This window comes from Myodes glareolus, chromosome X (assembly GCF_982192425.1).
Source record: "Myodes glareolus chromosome X, mMyoGla1.1, whole genome shotgun sequence".
NCBI lineage: Eukaryota > Metazoa > Chordata > Mammalia > Rodentia > Cricetidae > Myodes > Myodes glareolus.
The window spans coordinates 44,176,925-44,192,889 of NC_142053.1; the positions used below are offsets into that span (position 1 = coordinate 44,176,925).

Here is a 15,965-nt window from a genome sequence, read left to right on the forward strand (position 1 = left end):
AACTCTGTGTGGCACCATCAGAGCAGGCCATGGAATCATTAGGGGAAGGAAGAATGTTTGGTTGGTTTAACAGATAAAACAATTGTGTCCATATTTCCTGTGAACAACTGAGGAATTGTTTGGGAATGGTTGCTCATTAGAAATACATGTCCCAAATGCGGGACTTCCTGGATGTGTTTGCAGAGGATTAGACATTTAGGGAAGTGGTTGCTGCTCAGCTGTTGCTTCTAAAAATCTCACTTAAGGGTGTGTCTGAGAGGCTGAGATCATTGGGAGACATACGAAAGAAAGCTGTAGGTATGTCTGGTATTTTAATGAATCCCATTTCTATTAGAGTAGGTATGAGTCACTCTACCTCAGTTCTTTCGGATCCTCTCTATAGTTTGCAATTGCAACTGAAATTTATGAGTTGGCTGCTGAAAACCTTGACAACTGTGGGCCCATGTGATAACAGAGAAAAAAAGTCCAGATCTTCACAAAACTTGTTCAACCATATTTTCATTTTTATGGATATTTAGAAAATAGATCTTGTGCCTTATTGTTAACATTTTATATTGCCATATAAACTATTGTGACCAATTTGACCCACAGGTACTTTAAAGGATAGCCTCAAAGGAATAGTGGCAATGAAAATGTTCTTTCAGTCTTTCCTACTTTATTCAGCCCTCCCTCCTCCCCCACTGCCCTCAATCCTAGAGCAAAGGTGAGTCAGTGCAAACAGATCTCTAGGGATTCCAGATTACAAATAGCCAATGAGGAAAAAGAAGCAGCACATTTGGTGACTTAGTAGGAGTACCCCACCTCTGCCTCACTGTGTTGAAGTTTCCTGTGTTCCTAGATAAAGAGACATGAAAGTGTCCCTTATCCAAGGTTCTTTTTCTCTTATGCAGTTGTGGTTTTCAAAGTGTAATTTGAAGTGACTTGGGTAAGCCACTTGTAAGAGACAATATACACATAGTGGTTTCATCTGAGTTTAAGAGATTTCTACATAGCTGATCTTGAAAATCCATATGGAGGAGGATGATTAGATCATATCAAGAGAGGGTAGGCAAACATTGATCCTAGGCTTTCCTGATCACCAAAAGGTTAATCATTCTAATGCATATCTTAAAATAAAAGAAGGGCAGTTGGGGTCAACTCCAAATCTGGATGCTCAGTCAAGGGAGCTGTCCAACAGAGGAATCAATAAGGTGTGTGTCTTTGGTTGTTGGAAAATCTATACCTCAAAGTTGAGGCATTTCCCTGTAATAACTTTTACAAACAAAGCACACTGAATCTCCTAGATTGTCTTAATTTTCATCGTCTGAGAACATTTAAAGGCCATAATACATGCTAGATCAGAATCTGAACCAGACATAGTATTTTGAGTAGGAATGAAAATATTAATGTCAATATTACACAGATTTGCCTCAATCAACCTTTTACAAATATTCCCCCATATATATATGTATATATGTGTGTGTGTGTGTGTGTGTGCAATAGTGTATGTTGAGAAAAGTTGATGATAAACCATGTCAGTTTAATCTGTGTAGGTGATCAGTATGAATTTTAAAAACAATCCACAGCTTTATTCTTACCTGTGTTCTCTTGGTACCTGCTAAATTGGACCCATATACCACTTCTGGGTGTTGTGGTATTTCCTGATGTGTTTCCAAACAGTATAGAATCTGCATAGGGATCAAATAAATGTACTCATCTTGTCTTCTGTGAGCCCAAGTTACAGCGGATGCAAATGCTCTTGCAGACATATGTCAAGGAAATCCAGAGGATGCCAATGCTCTTTCAGACATATGTCAAGGAAATCCAGAGGTATTTCTGGGGGAGTGTTGCAACTGTGATCATTTTTCCTCTGCCATAAAGCTAATTTGGAAAGGGCCCTGGGATGAGGAAGACATGAAAAGGGTTTTCTTTGCTCTCGTTTCGTCAGAGTAACTTATCTACTATAAAAGGTCAGAAATCCCTGTACTTGGTTACTTCTAGAAGAACATGGATAGACGATTAAAAGTATTAATTCGCACTGTTTCCTGTTAAGATTTAAAGTGAGAATATTTGAAAAGATTCCTGGTGAAGAATCAGGAATATCGGGTTCTCATCTTGGAGCAGATTACAATGGATAATGAAATATTAGGAATGAAATTTGTGTCAGATTCATATCTGATAGCTTCTAGCCTGTAGAAACTTGGGGAAATCAGGAGAAACCCTATGTCTCAGTTTTTAAAATCGATAAAATGAAAAATATTTCTTTGAGAATCAATTAAGAAATGATATGAAGCATTTTGCATTCTTTTTTATACACAGTGATAATAAAGGGTAGCTATTGCTGCCTGAGTCCCTCTAACCTAAACCTCATTAATTACATGACTATGGGTTTGTCTCTATCATCAATGGTACTAATGTTCTCTCTTTTAAAAATAATTGCTTTAGCCTGGTACAGTGGTTCACACCTTGTAACCCAAATATCAAGAGTCTGAGGCAGGAAGATTGCGAGTTTGAGGCCAGTGTGGACTACAGTGGTCCTGGAATACATTACAGATCTACTGAAACAGGACCTCAAAGTCTAGGGACTCTAAACTCATTTTTTTTTGCACTCTTTATTGAGAAATTTTTTGAGTATTATGATTTGCAGCATGTTGGATGAGGTGATTTTGATGAGTCCTTTCCATTAACAACAGTGATACAGAGTTCCTAAATGCAGAAATCCTCATTTCTGTTCCTTTTTGCTTTGTAGACTTCAGAGGAATGGATCAGACAACACATGTTTCCAAACGATCAGAATATTAAATATTTAGCCTAAAATTGGATAAAATAAGAAACAAATGCTAATCACTCTGACCTTACGGCAGCCCCAACACTCCCTTTGTCTGGTGGCTCTAGTCAACCGTCTGCCGCTGGATGTGAAAAGCAGCAAGGGAAACATTTTAAATCTAAACCTCATTTTTCATGTCAGCCTTTCCCACAGCTTCTTGTATACAACAGGGGTCTTGGCAAAACCACAGAGGATGTGGCCTTCATTAACTGTATCCCCAGCTGGTCAATGAAGGATATTCATCAGTCGCATTTCTTTTTGTTTGCCTTTTCTCTATCTTTCATTAGAGATTCCTTGTTCATTTCCATCATATCTAATTTTTCTTTACTTCCATACTTATATACACTTATCAATTTAAGGGTTATATTTGTGACTAGCCAATTTCTGTGTATTAAGACAAATTTGAGCACTGTTAATTATTAAGAACATTGGAGGAATACATAAAAGTGGGACAGCCTTGGATAACTTGAGCGCTATAGTATAGACATTGTATAATTCAGCTGCTTTTCCATAGTGCACTTGTTCCAATGATATGAAACCGCCTTTTTACTAAGTATCTTATTTCTAAATCAAGTGCATCCCCAAAAGCAGGGGTTTTTAAGATACTCAGGAGTGATGCATGGGCGTCATGATACAACAAGCTATCATTTAATATTTCAATGTAACAATGCAATAAAGTATCAATCAATATTTTTCCTGTGCTAGGAATTCCCAGAAAAGAATAGGAAGTACAGGGAAAAGTGTTTTTGCATTAAGAGATTGTAAATGTATATGACTCTTTGGCAAAGGAGCCTTCCTAAGGGTGAGGAAGGGATCTCACTGGATCATTTTGAACACAGTACCTCTTCCCTTTATACCCTTTTAGTTGGGTTTTCATCATTTCATGTCCCTTACCCCACATCCCAAAGCAAGTGAATTCTAGCAAATTGTCACTTTGCTTAGCTGAGAAGTAGCTTTTTTTCAGGTTCCCAGTGGAAACTCACCACTGGAGGCTGTGGTATGGTGGAAACTCAGCTATGGAAGGGGGCAATATGCCTCACCCAGCTCCAAGTGCTAGGCGACCATGGAGGAAGCAGCAGCTCTCAAATTAGACCTGGGAAATGTTTGCAGAACCAGGAAATCTTATCTATAACAAAGCAACACGTCTAGACCTTCCCAATAATAAAACTTGAAGGTCCTTGGAGATGGTCATCTAGGTTTTTGTATTTCATTAAAGCAATAACTATTTCCTCAAGCCTGCTCGAGAATGAAAACAGGAAGGAAATTTCCTCTTATACACCTTTAGGTTCACAACAGACTCTGCTCTCACTAGGTAAAATGCCTTCACTTTATAGATAAAGAAGTCAAGAATTAGAAAGATTATATGACATGTCTGAGGTCATATGGCTCCTGAGTGTCTGGCTGGGATTTGATTTAAAATCTATCTTCTTCATCGTCTTGGCGGTTGAGATTTACAAGCATGAACAACCATGCTCTACTAATAAAGGACTAGTGTTTTAGTTGTTTCTTTTAGTCTTTTGTAGCCCAAGCTAATGCCACACATGCTATATGACTGAAGATGACCTTGAACTCCTTCCCCCTCCTACCTCTCTCTCTAAAGTGCTGGGATTATAGATGTGCATAACCTTGCCTGACTAAATCACCGTGCTTCATCATCATAAATGTCTTGCCCTAAGTGGGCATTAGCAGCTGCAGCAGGCAGCAATGGCTTTGCTGTGTGCAAGCTCTAACGCTTCTGCATTGGTGATTTGCAACTTCAAGAGTCTTTTCTAGCGCCATGAAATGTGAATTAATTAATTAATAGGCCAAGGTCTCCCTAGGTAGGCCTGCTTTGGTCAGGAACTCACTCTGTGAAGCAGGCTGCCTCCAGCTCACAGAGATCCTTTTGTTCCTGTTTCCTGAGTTTGGCAATTCCACATAGAGCAGGCAATCCTATCCTTGAAGCACAGGACCCCAGAAATGTTCATGTTATACAGTCCAGACAGCTCAGGTCATAGACAGCTGCCCTTGATGAGTTTCTTCTCTCTTCTTTAGCTTTGGTCCTTCCTCATCCTGCATCCTTTCCCTTAACGTTTACCTCTTTCTCTTTCCCGTTTCCTCCTAGTTATTGGTCCCTTTAGACAAGGGCCTTAATGATAATAATGAGAACTTACGGAGTGCTTACTATGCTCCAGTATCTGAGCTCAGCACTTTTCATCCACCCCTGGACTTGTGCCCATAGCAACCCTATAAGGTTGGGCTTATTATTAACACCCCCCACCTTGCAGACAAGAGACTGCTGCTAAGGGAGTCAGGTAATTTGCCAAAGGTCACACAACTAGAAAGTGTTGGGGAATCGCAATCTGACTGACATCACAGCAGCTGTTCTTTTTCCACTGCTATGCCTTCAGGCCAAAAGTAGAGAGGCGAGTGATTAAAATGTACCCTCAGAAGGTGCTCAACATAGATTTGGCTGAGGGCAGAACCCTGTGGAAAGTTCTCGGGTGCCATATGATACTCTAATTATTTGCCATCATATTCATTTTCATCTGGGGGTAGTTAATCATACTTGTAGTTCAGAGGCTTAGAGGTTTCAGAGGGGGAGTAAAAAAAAAAAGACCAGAGCCCCCTAATAGGGCTACACAGCTGCCTCCTCAGAAGAGTTTGCGCATGAGTTAAATCATAAATATAAAGCCCTGGATGTTTCCACTCCACCAGTTGTCTGACAGAGTTTGAAAGTCTATGGCAAGTAATGGAAAACATCTGACTTAAAGGCAGCAACCTCTTGGAAGATGCTCATGAATATGATGAAGAGCAGAGGCAAGAGGCCATTTCTAGTGTATGTGGTGGGGGAGGATGTTGGCTGTGACTATATAGAGGAATCGAAAAGGCCTCTTTATCTGTGTCACACTTTACAGATCCTAGCCTCTAAGCACTGGTGTTGTGCCGGATTTGCATGCCATTGAGGCCAACAAAGTTAGGGTCTCTTAGCTTGGAAGCTCAACTTCCATCCTGACTGAGCACATGAGCACCAAGTAGGTCAAGTGCTTATGATTGCCCGTGATCCGTCTCTTTTGGTTCCCCTCCTGTAACAGATCATAAGTGAGATTAAGCATCCTTGTGTGCTACTCTACCCCTACACACATACTCTTCCTTTCAAAACCACCCTAGAGATTGCCACTGAGTCTTAGTACTAACTGAGAAATGTATTAATTCACGTGACTTAAAAGATTTGGTGCAATCAATATTTGCAAAGAGAATGAATTGTCAGCCTGGTATTTCTGAATATCTCTATGTAATTCTTCTGCTGAGACCAAAGGAAGTAGAAGAGCAATCCGACTTTAATTGTGTTTAATTTTTTTTTTGCCCTGGCTAAGGGTTATATATTTGTCTATGTATTTAGTTTTATTCCTGATGACTTAAAGCGTGATAAAATCACTGTTTCTGCAGTCCAACCTCTGGATGAACTTCTGTATACCTCGAGGCTAATGTGTTTTACTCAGCAATTTCAGCTTTTTTTTCCAATATAGTCCTCCTGCAGGCAGGGCGTAACTCTCTCCTAATTTTCTTCAGTTTCTAGTTCCAGGCATCCAATCTCCCCCTCTTGCCTCTGGCCACTGCATTTCTTCTACTGTATTAGTCATTTCCCCCAGCCCACAGTAAATGTAAAACTCATACTAGATCTTTTCAATTCAATCAAGCTGCATAATGCAGTCTCCCACTCACTAGTGTGGCAACCAAAAGCAACTCATGGAGATGGCATCAAATTCACAGATGTAATGTGCAATATTTAGGAGAATGGAGAAAGATGCAAGGAATAGTAGTCATAGGAAAGCATATTTTCTAAGGAAGAGCTAGACTTGCAAACACTAAGAATGCTGTGTGTGTGTGCGTGTGTGTGCATGTAGCTTATTTAAATACTTTCTTCATTGGGAGAGGGATAAGCAGTAGATTACACACTTATACACACATTTAGACATTAAACTCATGAACACACACACAGACATACACATAAGCACACCCTTTACATTTAGATAATTTTACCGTTTAGCATAACAGCTTGTACAAAGTCTTTCAACATTCAGTGTGTACTGAATGTCTGATATGTAAGGTTGCTTATTCACTTTATTTGAAATGAAAACAAATTAGCTTTAAATTTTTTCCTTGCTTCATAATATAGAAAAAGATGAGACTATGAGTGCAAACGTAGCATAGGAAGATCAGGACACAGAGACGTGTTCAACAAGCTCCAGTGGTACATGGAAGCTAATGAGCATCATATGAAGGGTCAAGCATTTACATTCCAATAGCATCTTGCTGATTGCATTATATCATATGTGGAGGTGTTTGCTATTTTTATAACATTTAGCTTTACAAGGTTCTTCAACTAGATATGCCTTTCTAGTGAAGAATGTTTAGCCGATTACTTTTGAATTTGAGAAAGTCAAGTTGTCAGAGGGTAAACCTGGATATAAGGTTGGTTATTATCTCAACATTTCGCCCCCAAATTTATTTTGATATGAGTGTATAGTAGCTTGATTTTCATCTGCATATCTACTACTGGATTAATCACATAACCATTTATTTCTTCCCTTAGGGGAAAGCTATGTCTGTTCCTCAGACAACTTCTTTAAAAAGGTTGAGTACACCAAGAATGTCAATCCCAACTGGTCTGTCAACGTAAAAACATCTGCCAACATGAAAGCTCCCCAGTCCTTGGCTAGCAGCAACAGTGCTCAGGCCAGAGAGAACAAGGACTTTGTGCGCCCCAAGCTTGTGACCATCATCCGCAGTGGGGTGAAGCCTCGGAAGGCAGTACGGGTGCTTCTCAACAAGAAAACAGCCCACTCTTTCGAGCAGGTCCTCACTGACATCACAGAGGCGATCAAACTGGAAACTGGCGTCGTCAAGAAACTCTATACCCTTGATGGAAAGCAGGTCAGTGCCTGTACAAAGTACTTCTCTCATCTCCCAACTGTAGATCAGTGGTTCTCAACCTGTGGGCCACGACCCTTCCTCAGGGGTTGGCTAAGACCGTTGGAAAACATGGATGTTGTCATTATTGTTCATAACAGTAGCAAGATTGTATTTATAAAGTAGCAATGAAAGTACTTTTATGGCTGGGGAGGGTCACCACACCATGAGGGACTGTATTAAAGGAGCTCTAAGATGGTTGAGAACCACTGTTTTAGATGTTCATTTTATACCTTAAACCATTACGCATGGTTGAGGATCGCTCCCTTCATACCCCTTCATCCTGAACTGATACTCTTTATCTCATTTGGGAAAAAGATCTTCTCAACAGACAAAGCAATGAACCAGAAATTGGCCTTTTTGAAATTCATTTTACTTTTGATTTTGATTTATGAGGCATAGTGGTCAGTTAGACCCCAGATCTTTATTCGCCAAGAAAACAATGTCTTCAAAACTAGGTTTTACAAGTTGATATATATTATGATGCAACCTTGATCATTTTATATACATAACTAAAAATATGATTTCTTCCATTATTTTTAAAGATACTCCCATGTTGGTATTCTGCATCCATTTGGATGAAAAGGAGTTGAAGTGACCCTATGACTTATATGAAAGGAGACCGAAACGTGTGGTGCATTGTCTTTGTCTTACTCTAAGATATATATATATATATTTCTCTCCCTTTTCCTTGTAACATAACTGTTTTAATTTGGTTCCATGGATGGTTTGTGTGAGATAGGAACTATTTCAGGATTCTAAAATTAGCCCAAGAAAGATGCTACCATCTGTTCCCCTCCAAATCAGGTTCTTCATGTCACTGGTTACACTACTGAAGTGGCACCTATATTAGTATCTGGGAAAGAATGCAGCCAGGCGTCTCCATAAGACAGATGCACCATTCTCTTGAACATGTATATCTGTAAATATGTAACAAAAATGTTCCAAGATAATTGTAACAGTGACAAGTTCTATTGGTTCAAAAGATCATTTCAGTTGCTCATCTAGAAGACAAGTGATGATTATTAACAGTCCTCTATCCTACCTCTTAAAATATCTTTCATAAGTGAACAAAGGTAGAGTTTCTAAAATGTAGATTTCTCTATATCAAAATTACTGTTGGGTATTTAAATGCTGAAGTCTGCCTTTCCCCATATTGACTGATATATATTGCATGCTACAAGATTTCAAGTTGCAGGAAAAGTCATTTATATGCTATGCACTTAGAAATTTTTGATGAATTTCTGTCTTCTTTCTACTTATCTTTTTGTGCTCCACGAGGCCTAGAACCATAGTCCAGGATCACTGAGAGACTGTCTCAAAGGAATAGGCAGAGGATGCTAGAGCATGGTACCCATTATCTCTTTCTGTCCTCTACACAAACATGGGCACATGTGCCCCCTACATACTCCATGTGCATTTTTTCTCTCTCTCTCTTTTATACCACACACATACAATCACATGTCACAAACATCCACACATCACAGCATTCATACACACTCTACAAGAATTCATACATATAACACAAGTGTTCACACACAGCACAAGCATTCACACACAGCACAAATATTCACATATACATAACACAAATATTCAGACACGCATCACAAGCATTCACATATACCCAAGCATTTGCACATTCAGGAACACACACACACACACACACTCACATCATTGACACACACACACAATCACACTCACCTTAAGCATTCACCTGTCCATCCACACATACCACAAACATTCACACACACACACACACACACCAAGCATTCACACACATACAAATACACACCCCAACAAGCATTCACACACATACAAACACACACCCCAACAAGCATTCATTCATATAAGCACACATATTACAAGCATTCACACATATCACAAATGTTCACATACACATACCACAAGTATTCATAGACACACACCCACACTCAAACACTATTTTAAAAAAAGCTTAGCCCTTCACATTCACAGTCAGTGCATTATCAAATAAATTTATTGGTATTCACGTCTCTCTTAATAAGTATTAGTGCTCTTTGTCTACTTTACCTCTACTATTCTTAGTATGGGTTTCCAGTATTGTGTGAAGATGGATCATTCCTTGGCATTCTTGACTACTCCTGATAACGTATAAAAGGTAACGTACAGATCTTAAATAAGCAAGCAGCCCTCCAAAGGTCACACATAATGGGAAGTCCTCTCCAATGTCTTCAAGCATCAGTGACAATTTCTTTAGGGAAGATGCTACAAAATATGCTACAATGCCATACCAGGAGATGATGATGGTGTGTAAGTATAGAAACAAAGAGTATAGAAACAAAGGGGATGCTCAATGGACAGTGATAGACACAGGAATTGGTTAATTCAGTCAAAGCTTTGGATCGCTATTATAATCTTCCATAGTGACAATCACTTTGATATTCATCAACTGGGAAAAAGCCTCCAATTCTAGCTTTTCACTTTTCACTTTTTAGTGATGTAGTGTGATGTGATGCGGAGCCAATCATGCCACTTTTCTGAGCCTCAAGATTTTTTTTTTAATAGACGGGGTCTCTCTTTGTAGTCCTAGAGTTTGAGTTGGCCCTAAACCCTCAGAAATCTCAGCAACCCTCCTGCCTCTGCCTCCTGAGTACACCACCTTTAATCTGTTCTTGTATAAGATGGTCTCTAAATGGTATTTGCATCAATATTATACTAAGATCATTCTTGTTATCTAAGGTGCCATGATAAAAAGAGATTTTCTGACTTGTAATTTTTGTCTTCACTTGCTTCCCAATGTGAATGATGTAAGCGGTAGAAAGTAGAAGATTCACAAGCAAAAGCAAGAGAACAGGCAAACTATTGGAACTGTGGGAGCACCAAGCCTCACAGTGCTGGATAAGGATGACTGGTTGATGTGGGTGGTTAGCATCCCATAAGGCTTCACTATTTGTTTTATTTTTAAACATTTATTGGTGTTTTTATTTGGTTGCAAGAAATGTGTTTCATAATGACGGTTTTGTGAATGTATGATTCGCAGTTTGATCACATTCATCCCCCATTACTTCACCCTCTTCTTTTCACAAATATGTAATTTTTCCAGTACCGCTTTTTTTTTTGAGAAGAAAAAGGCAGAATTTTTACGTCTATCTCCACCAAGGATATTAGCTTACTCTTTTCTTTTTGTTGTATCTTTATCTGGCTTGACAAAAAGAGTTGTACCATTCCTTCATTACATTCTACTGTATGTAATGGTTTCCAAAGCCTTGGTGTTCTTTTTTAAAGGTCTAGTATACCAAAGTCTGGGTCTGGACTTTTTTTTTTACTTTGAGATAATTTTTATTGCTGCTTCAGTTTTGTTTCTCATTATAGATCTGCTTAAATTGCGTATCTCATCTTGGTTTAATTTTGGTAAGTTATATGTAGGTAGAAAACCATCTATTTCTGTTAGTTTCTTAAGAAGGTATGACTTAATGATTTTCAAGATTTCATTTTATCTGTTGAAATATCTCCACGTTCATTTGTGATGTTATTAATTTTATTCTTTCCTCTTTCTTTTTGTTACTTTGCCTAAGGGTTTGTTATGTATTTTGTTTAATAGACTCTCAGTTTTTTTATATTTCTATTTCATTGACTTTTGCCCTGATATTATTTCTCATTGATTAATGCAATGTTAACTAATTAGTAACCTTAATATCATCAGAAAATGTTTTGTCATTAACACAAATGATGACATTTCACTATAACGATAATTTGAGGAAAGGAGATTATGCAAAGGTAAGCATCATTGAGGTGATAATTCTTAGAATTGTATTTATCATAGATGAAGGAGAAATAGGATTCAAGTGATTCTCAGTTTTTGCCTCCGGTGTATGGGTGGATGGTGAGACCACTCAAAGAGATTAAGAAGATCCAGCACAATAAATTGGACTTTAGGTATACTGAGTTCTGGGGCTTTGCTACAACTAAATAAAGACTCTAGAAGAGATACAAATGGCTCTAGATCTCAGGAGATGGGATCTGGGCTGGGGATACAAATTTAAAAGTAAACTGTAAACAATCATAGCGAAAACTCAGGCAAGTATCTAAGTTCAGCTAGGATGTATGTGACCGGTTGTCCTAAACCCTAAAGACCATCTACTGAATTTGAGTGAAAGGAATGGGGAAAGGAGGAACCCAAATGTGTTACATAGAACCCTGAGAAATCATGTGAAGATAAGTTCAGAGAGGCTCAGTGAGAACCTTGAAGGCAACTGGGCAGATAGAGTCATGATTACATGAGACCGTAAGAAATTGGTTTCCTTTAGCTCGATCCATCAAAACTTGTCTGCCCATTGTTCTACAATTCTAAAATTTCTTTTCCTGTTTTTCTGTTATATAGAGTTGGCTGAAATGCCATTCCTATATACCTCACTGCATATATTCCCTTTAGCATGCAGTGCTTAATCCTACAGTGTTCTTGTTCTGTGTTATCAATTAATGCCCTGTGCCTGGATGCATCAGATTCTTCTTTGGTTTTCTCAGGACCTTGGTTTCAGCATGCAGATTTAGGTGGTAATGCCCTAGCAATTTAATTGCAACACAAGATCCACACTGACCAATTTAGAGCACATTTCCTAAATTATGTTATATGCAACATTAGTTGAATAGAATGTTCTATAGACAAATGCATAGCATTGCATAGTTTTTTATTTTATTATATAAATGTTCAAAGTAGACATCTTCAAAGAAACCTGCATGATTTTGTTTAAGCCAGTATTTCTCAAACTATTTTGAACAGCAACAAAACTTAAAAAAAATAGGTGATCAAAGGCACATGGGGAAATCACTGACCTCTGCATTAGGTATTTACTTGCATTTTAATAAATCATCTTGAAAAAGAAAAATGTTAAAGGCCCAGAAAAATAATTACATGGAAAGAAATCAGGCACCACTGCATTTTGACAGTGTTTAAAATCTGGAACAAAAAGACTTTTTAAGGTAGGGCATCGCTAATCATAGAGGTAACACCCATCCTCCCATAGGTCAGACAAGGCTTGAGAGCACTCCTCTCTGACACAGACCCTAGAATCATAGAGATCAAAAAATGGGAGTGGTTGCTTTTAGACAATATATTTAAAGCCCTCCAAAGTCAAAAGACATTAGAAAAATCCTTTGGTCCTCAAAGTTTGGCTTCTGTAAGCACAGTGGTAAAGACAGAGCAACATCAAGTTGCTTGGTTTTGAACTTGCACATTAGATTTAGTCCTGTACAGGCAAGCCCCCCTTCCAAAAGCCCACTTTTCAGAGTCTATGGGGAAGTCAAATAGGGTTACTAATCAGTGTTAACTTCCATAGGTGGTACTAATTAACTAGACTGTACACTTTCTGTTGCCCAAGTCCAGATTTCTCTAGTTGACAACAATTTGGCAAATCCTAGAAGTCTGAACAGTTTGCCCAGCAAGCTAACAGTTCTTATACAAGGTTTGGGGTCAGAAACCAGTACCTTTTGAAGTCAATCTGTGTCTACATACACACATGCATGCCCTTGTTTCTTTCCAGTATTGGGTGCCTCATTCCATGAACTCAAATACAAACATTTTTATGCCTGGACAGTTCTGGGTTTATTCACCCAAGGTGTTACAGCCAAAATATTTGTCACCACAGTTTCTGTGCTATGGCAGTTGATAGGTGAACTTCCTTTCTCTTTCCCCACAGAGGATGCATCCTTGCTTTGCTTAATGTTTCAAGTGTTTGACTTGTCACCTGCTGGGAACTGATGTTTGTATTTTCTCAGCTTGTTCTTTAGTGGGCAACCTAACCTTTAGGTTTCAGGTCTTCTGTAGTAGTTGCTATACTTTGGAACACCTTGCAGTGTTTCTTGACTCTAAGCACTTTTATTTTTATGAATTCTCTTCTGCATTAGAAAATTGCCAATGTGTTTGGTTCAAAGGGAAGTATATTAATATGTATTTAAACATTTTATTTAATCTGAGTTCACTAATGTTTCATAAGTTTGGTTTTTGAAATATGCAGTCCATGTAGCCTAGATTAGCACTGAACTCATTGGATAGCTGAGGATGACTTTGGACATATGAACCTTCTGCCTCTACTTCCCAAACGCCAAGATTACTGACATGTGCCACTATACTCAGGTTTTGTATGGTGCCAAGGCTTCATATATGCTAGATAAGCACTCTACTGACTAAGCTGTATCTTCAGTCCTTGTTAGTTTCTGTTCTGAAAAGAAATCAGACACATTTTGCTGGCTTGTAAAAGTATTGTGGATCCCCACCAAGTACCATGTCTACTGTTCCTAGTGGATAACCAGCTCTGGACTAGCTGATTCCTAGACTCAGATTGTGAACTCACTTGCACTAAATAGGGAATAAGGATTCTGGCCTGAGCTGGGTGGTAGTGGCACATGCCTTTAATCCAAGCACTTGGGAGGCAGAGGTAGGCGGATCTCTATGAGTTCGAGGCCAGCTTGGTCTACAAGAGCTAGTTCCAGGACAGGCTCCAAAGCTATAGAAATACCCTGTCTCAAAAAAAAAATTCTGGCTTGAAAAATTAATCCAAAATGTGGTAGCTTCTTGGATCTACTAGTTGGTGATTGAAAATTACCAAGAAGGACCATTCTCTTTCTCTAGTTTTAATATTTTTTAGCCAGTGTACAAACCTGGATAAAATGTCACTGCTAGTCGACATTTTCTACGGCCAGGTAGACTCAAGGTAGGAAATAGAGATCTACTTCCTCGGCATCTTCCACAAGAGGTTCCTAGGACTGGTGGATGGCGCCATCCATTTCCATGCTGGCGTTGCTTCTTGTCATTTAGCCTGCAGCTCTGGAGAAGACAGCTCTTAAGGTGGAATGGAAGTTAATTAGCAAATAAGATGGACTATTGCAGTTTATCCAGAGAGAAGAGGATGTGTGTTTTTATCCCATGCCTGTATTTAGTAGCAATTAATATAGATCTTTTTTAATCTCAACTCCGACTATAAATTTCCTTAGCAGCAGCCACCCAGCCTGGCATGAGTTTCTGAATGATACACTGCTGTTATATTGGCTGACAAGGAGTCTGTTGGCTAAAATATTGCCAATAAATCCCATCTGGAAACTGGTGGAAGTTGAGATTCAGGATGAACTAATATGAAAAATAAGAATTTATGGGATTCACTGATGGAAATTTGCTTTACGTAGCCATGACTTTTAAAAAAATTTCTTAAGAAGGACTCTAGAGGCAATTGCTATATCCTAGCAGAAAAAAATTCACACACCCACCTTCAGCCAGTTTAACAGTTCTGTCTCTGGTTCAGTTCAATGAGTAGTATTGACTTAGGCTATTCTACAGGGACCTTGCTGGAGACCTTGAGGTCAGATGGCAATCACACTCCTCCATTCTTGTAGAGTAAAAAATCTGTTTAAATCAATAGACTCCTATTCCCCTTGCTGAATGTGGCTTTCAAGAATGACAGCATCTGTTCCATATTGCCCTTGCCCTTGTCAAACCCCAGCATGAAATAGAACAGAATGGTATGGAGTAGCTAGGTTTGTGTATGTAATACATACAGCACAAGTGTAAAGGATACGGGCCCTGGAAGTCTTCATTGAAAAGACAGAGCTGGTGGGAATATAAAATGAGAGTAATCAGACTGAATACAATTATAAAGAATTAAGGTTGATCAGAGTTTGCAGTCCCTAGGAAATGTCCCTTTGGAATATATAGAAGAACTTGATTTTCCATTATTCAAAATATAGTAGATCAGCGGTCTTTGAATGCTAGATTTTAAAAGAAATAAAATATATGTGACATAAGCCAAGCACCACCACAAATCCAAAATTTTTATTTATAGATTGTTGTCTATATTTATGGTATAAAACATATTTTGATGCATGTGTACATTTTGCAATGATCAATGCATTTTGATATATGTGTAAATTGCACAGCGATCAGATTGTGGGTAATTAGTATTCATGTCCACTGAAACATTTTTGATTTCTTTGTGCTGAGTTTATTCAAAGTTCTCTGTAGTAGTTTAGAAGTCATTCCAATGCATTATTTTTAGTTACACAGCCACAGAACTTAATTGTCCTCTCCAATATGTTTATTATGAACTATGTGATGATCAGAGTTTTATAGAGGAGCAGAAAATCATAGGAGAGATGAATATCGGAGATTTTATTTTATGGAATTGGGTCATGTGATTAGAGAGACTATATAAGCGGAAATACATAGAGCAAACAAGCA

The 15,965-nt window shown here is 38.5% G+C and overlaps 1 protein-coding gene across 1 annotated transcript in view; it reads left to right on the plus strand.

Moving 5' to 3' along the window:
• Positions 1–15,965, plus strand: part of Dcx (doublecortin) — an 84,823-nt gene that overhangs the window by 2,481 nt on the left and 66,377 nt on the right. Inside the window, exon 3 of the mRNA XM_085685074.2 lies at positions 7,383–7,723. Coding sequence (XP_085541200.1) covers positions 7,383–7,723 — 341 coding nt within the window. The remainder of the gene's footprint in view (positions 1–7,382; positions 7,724–15,965) is intronic.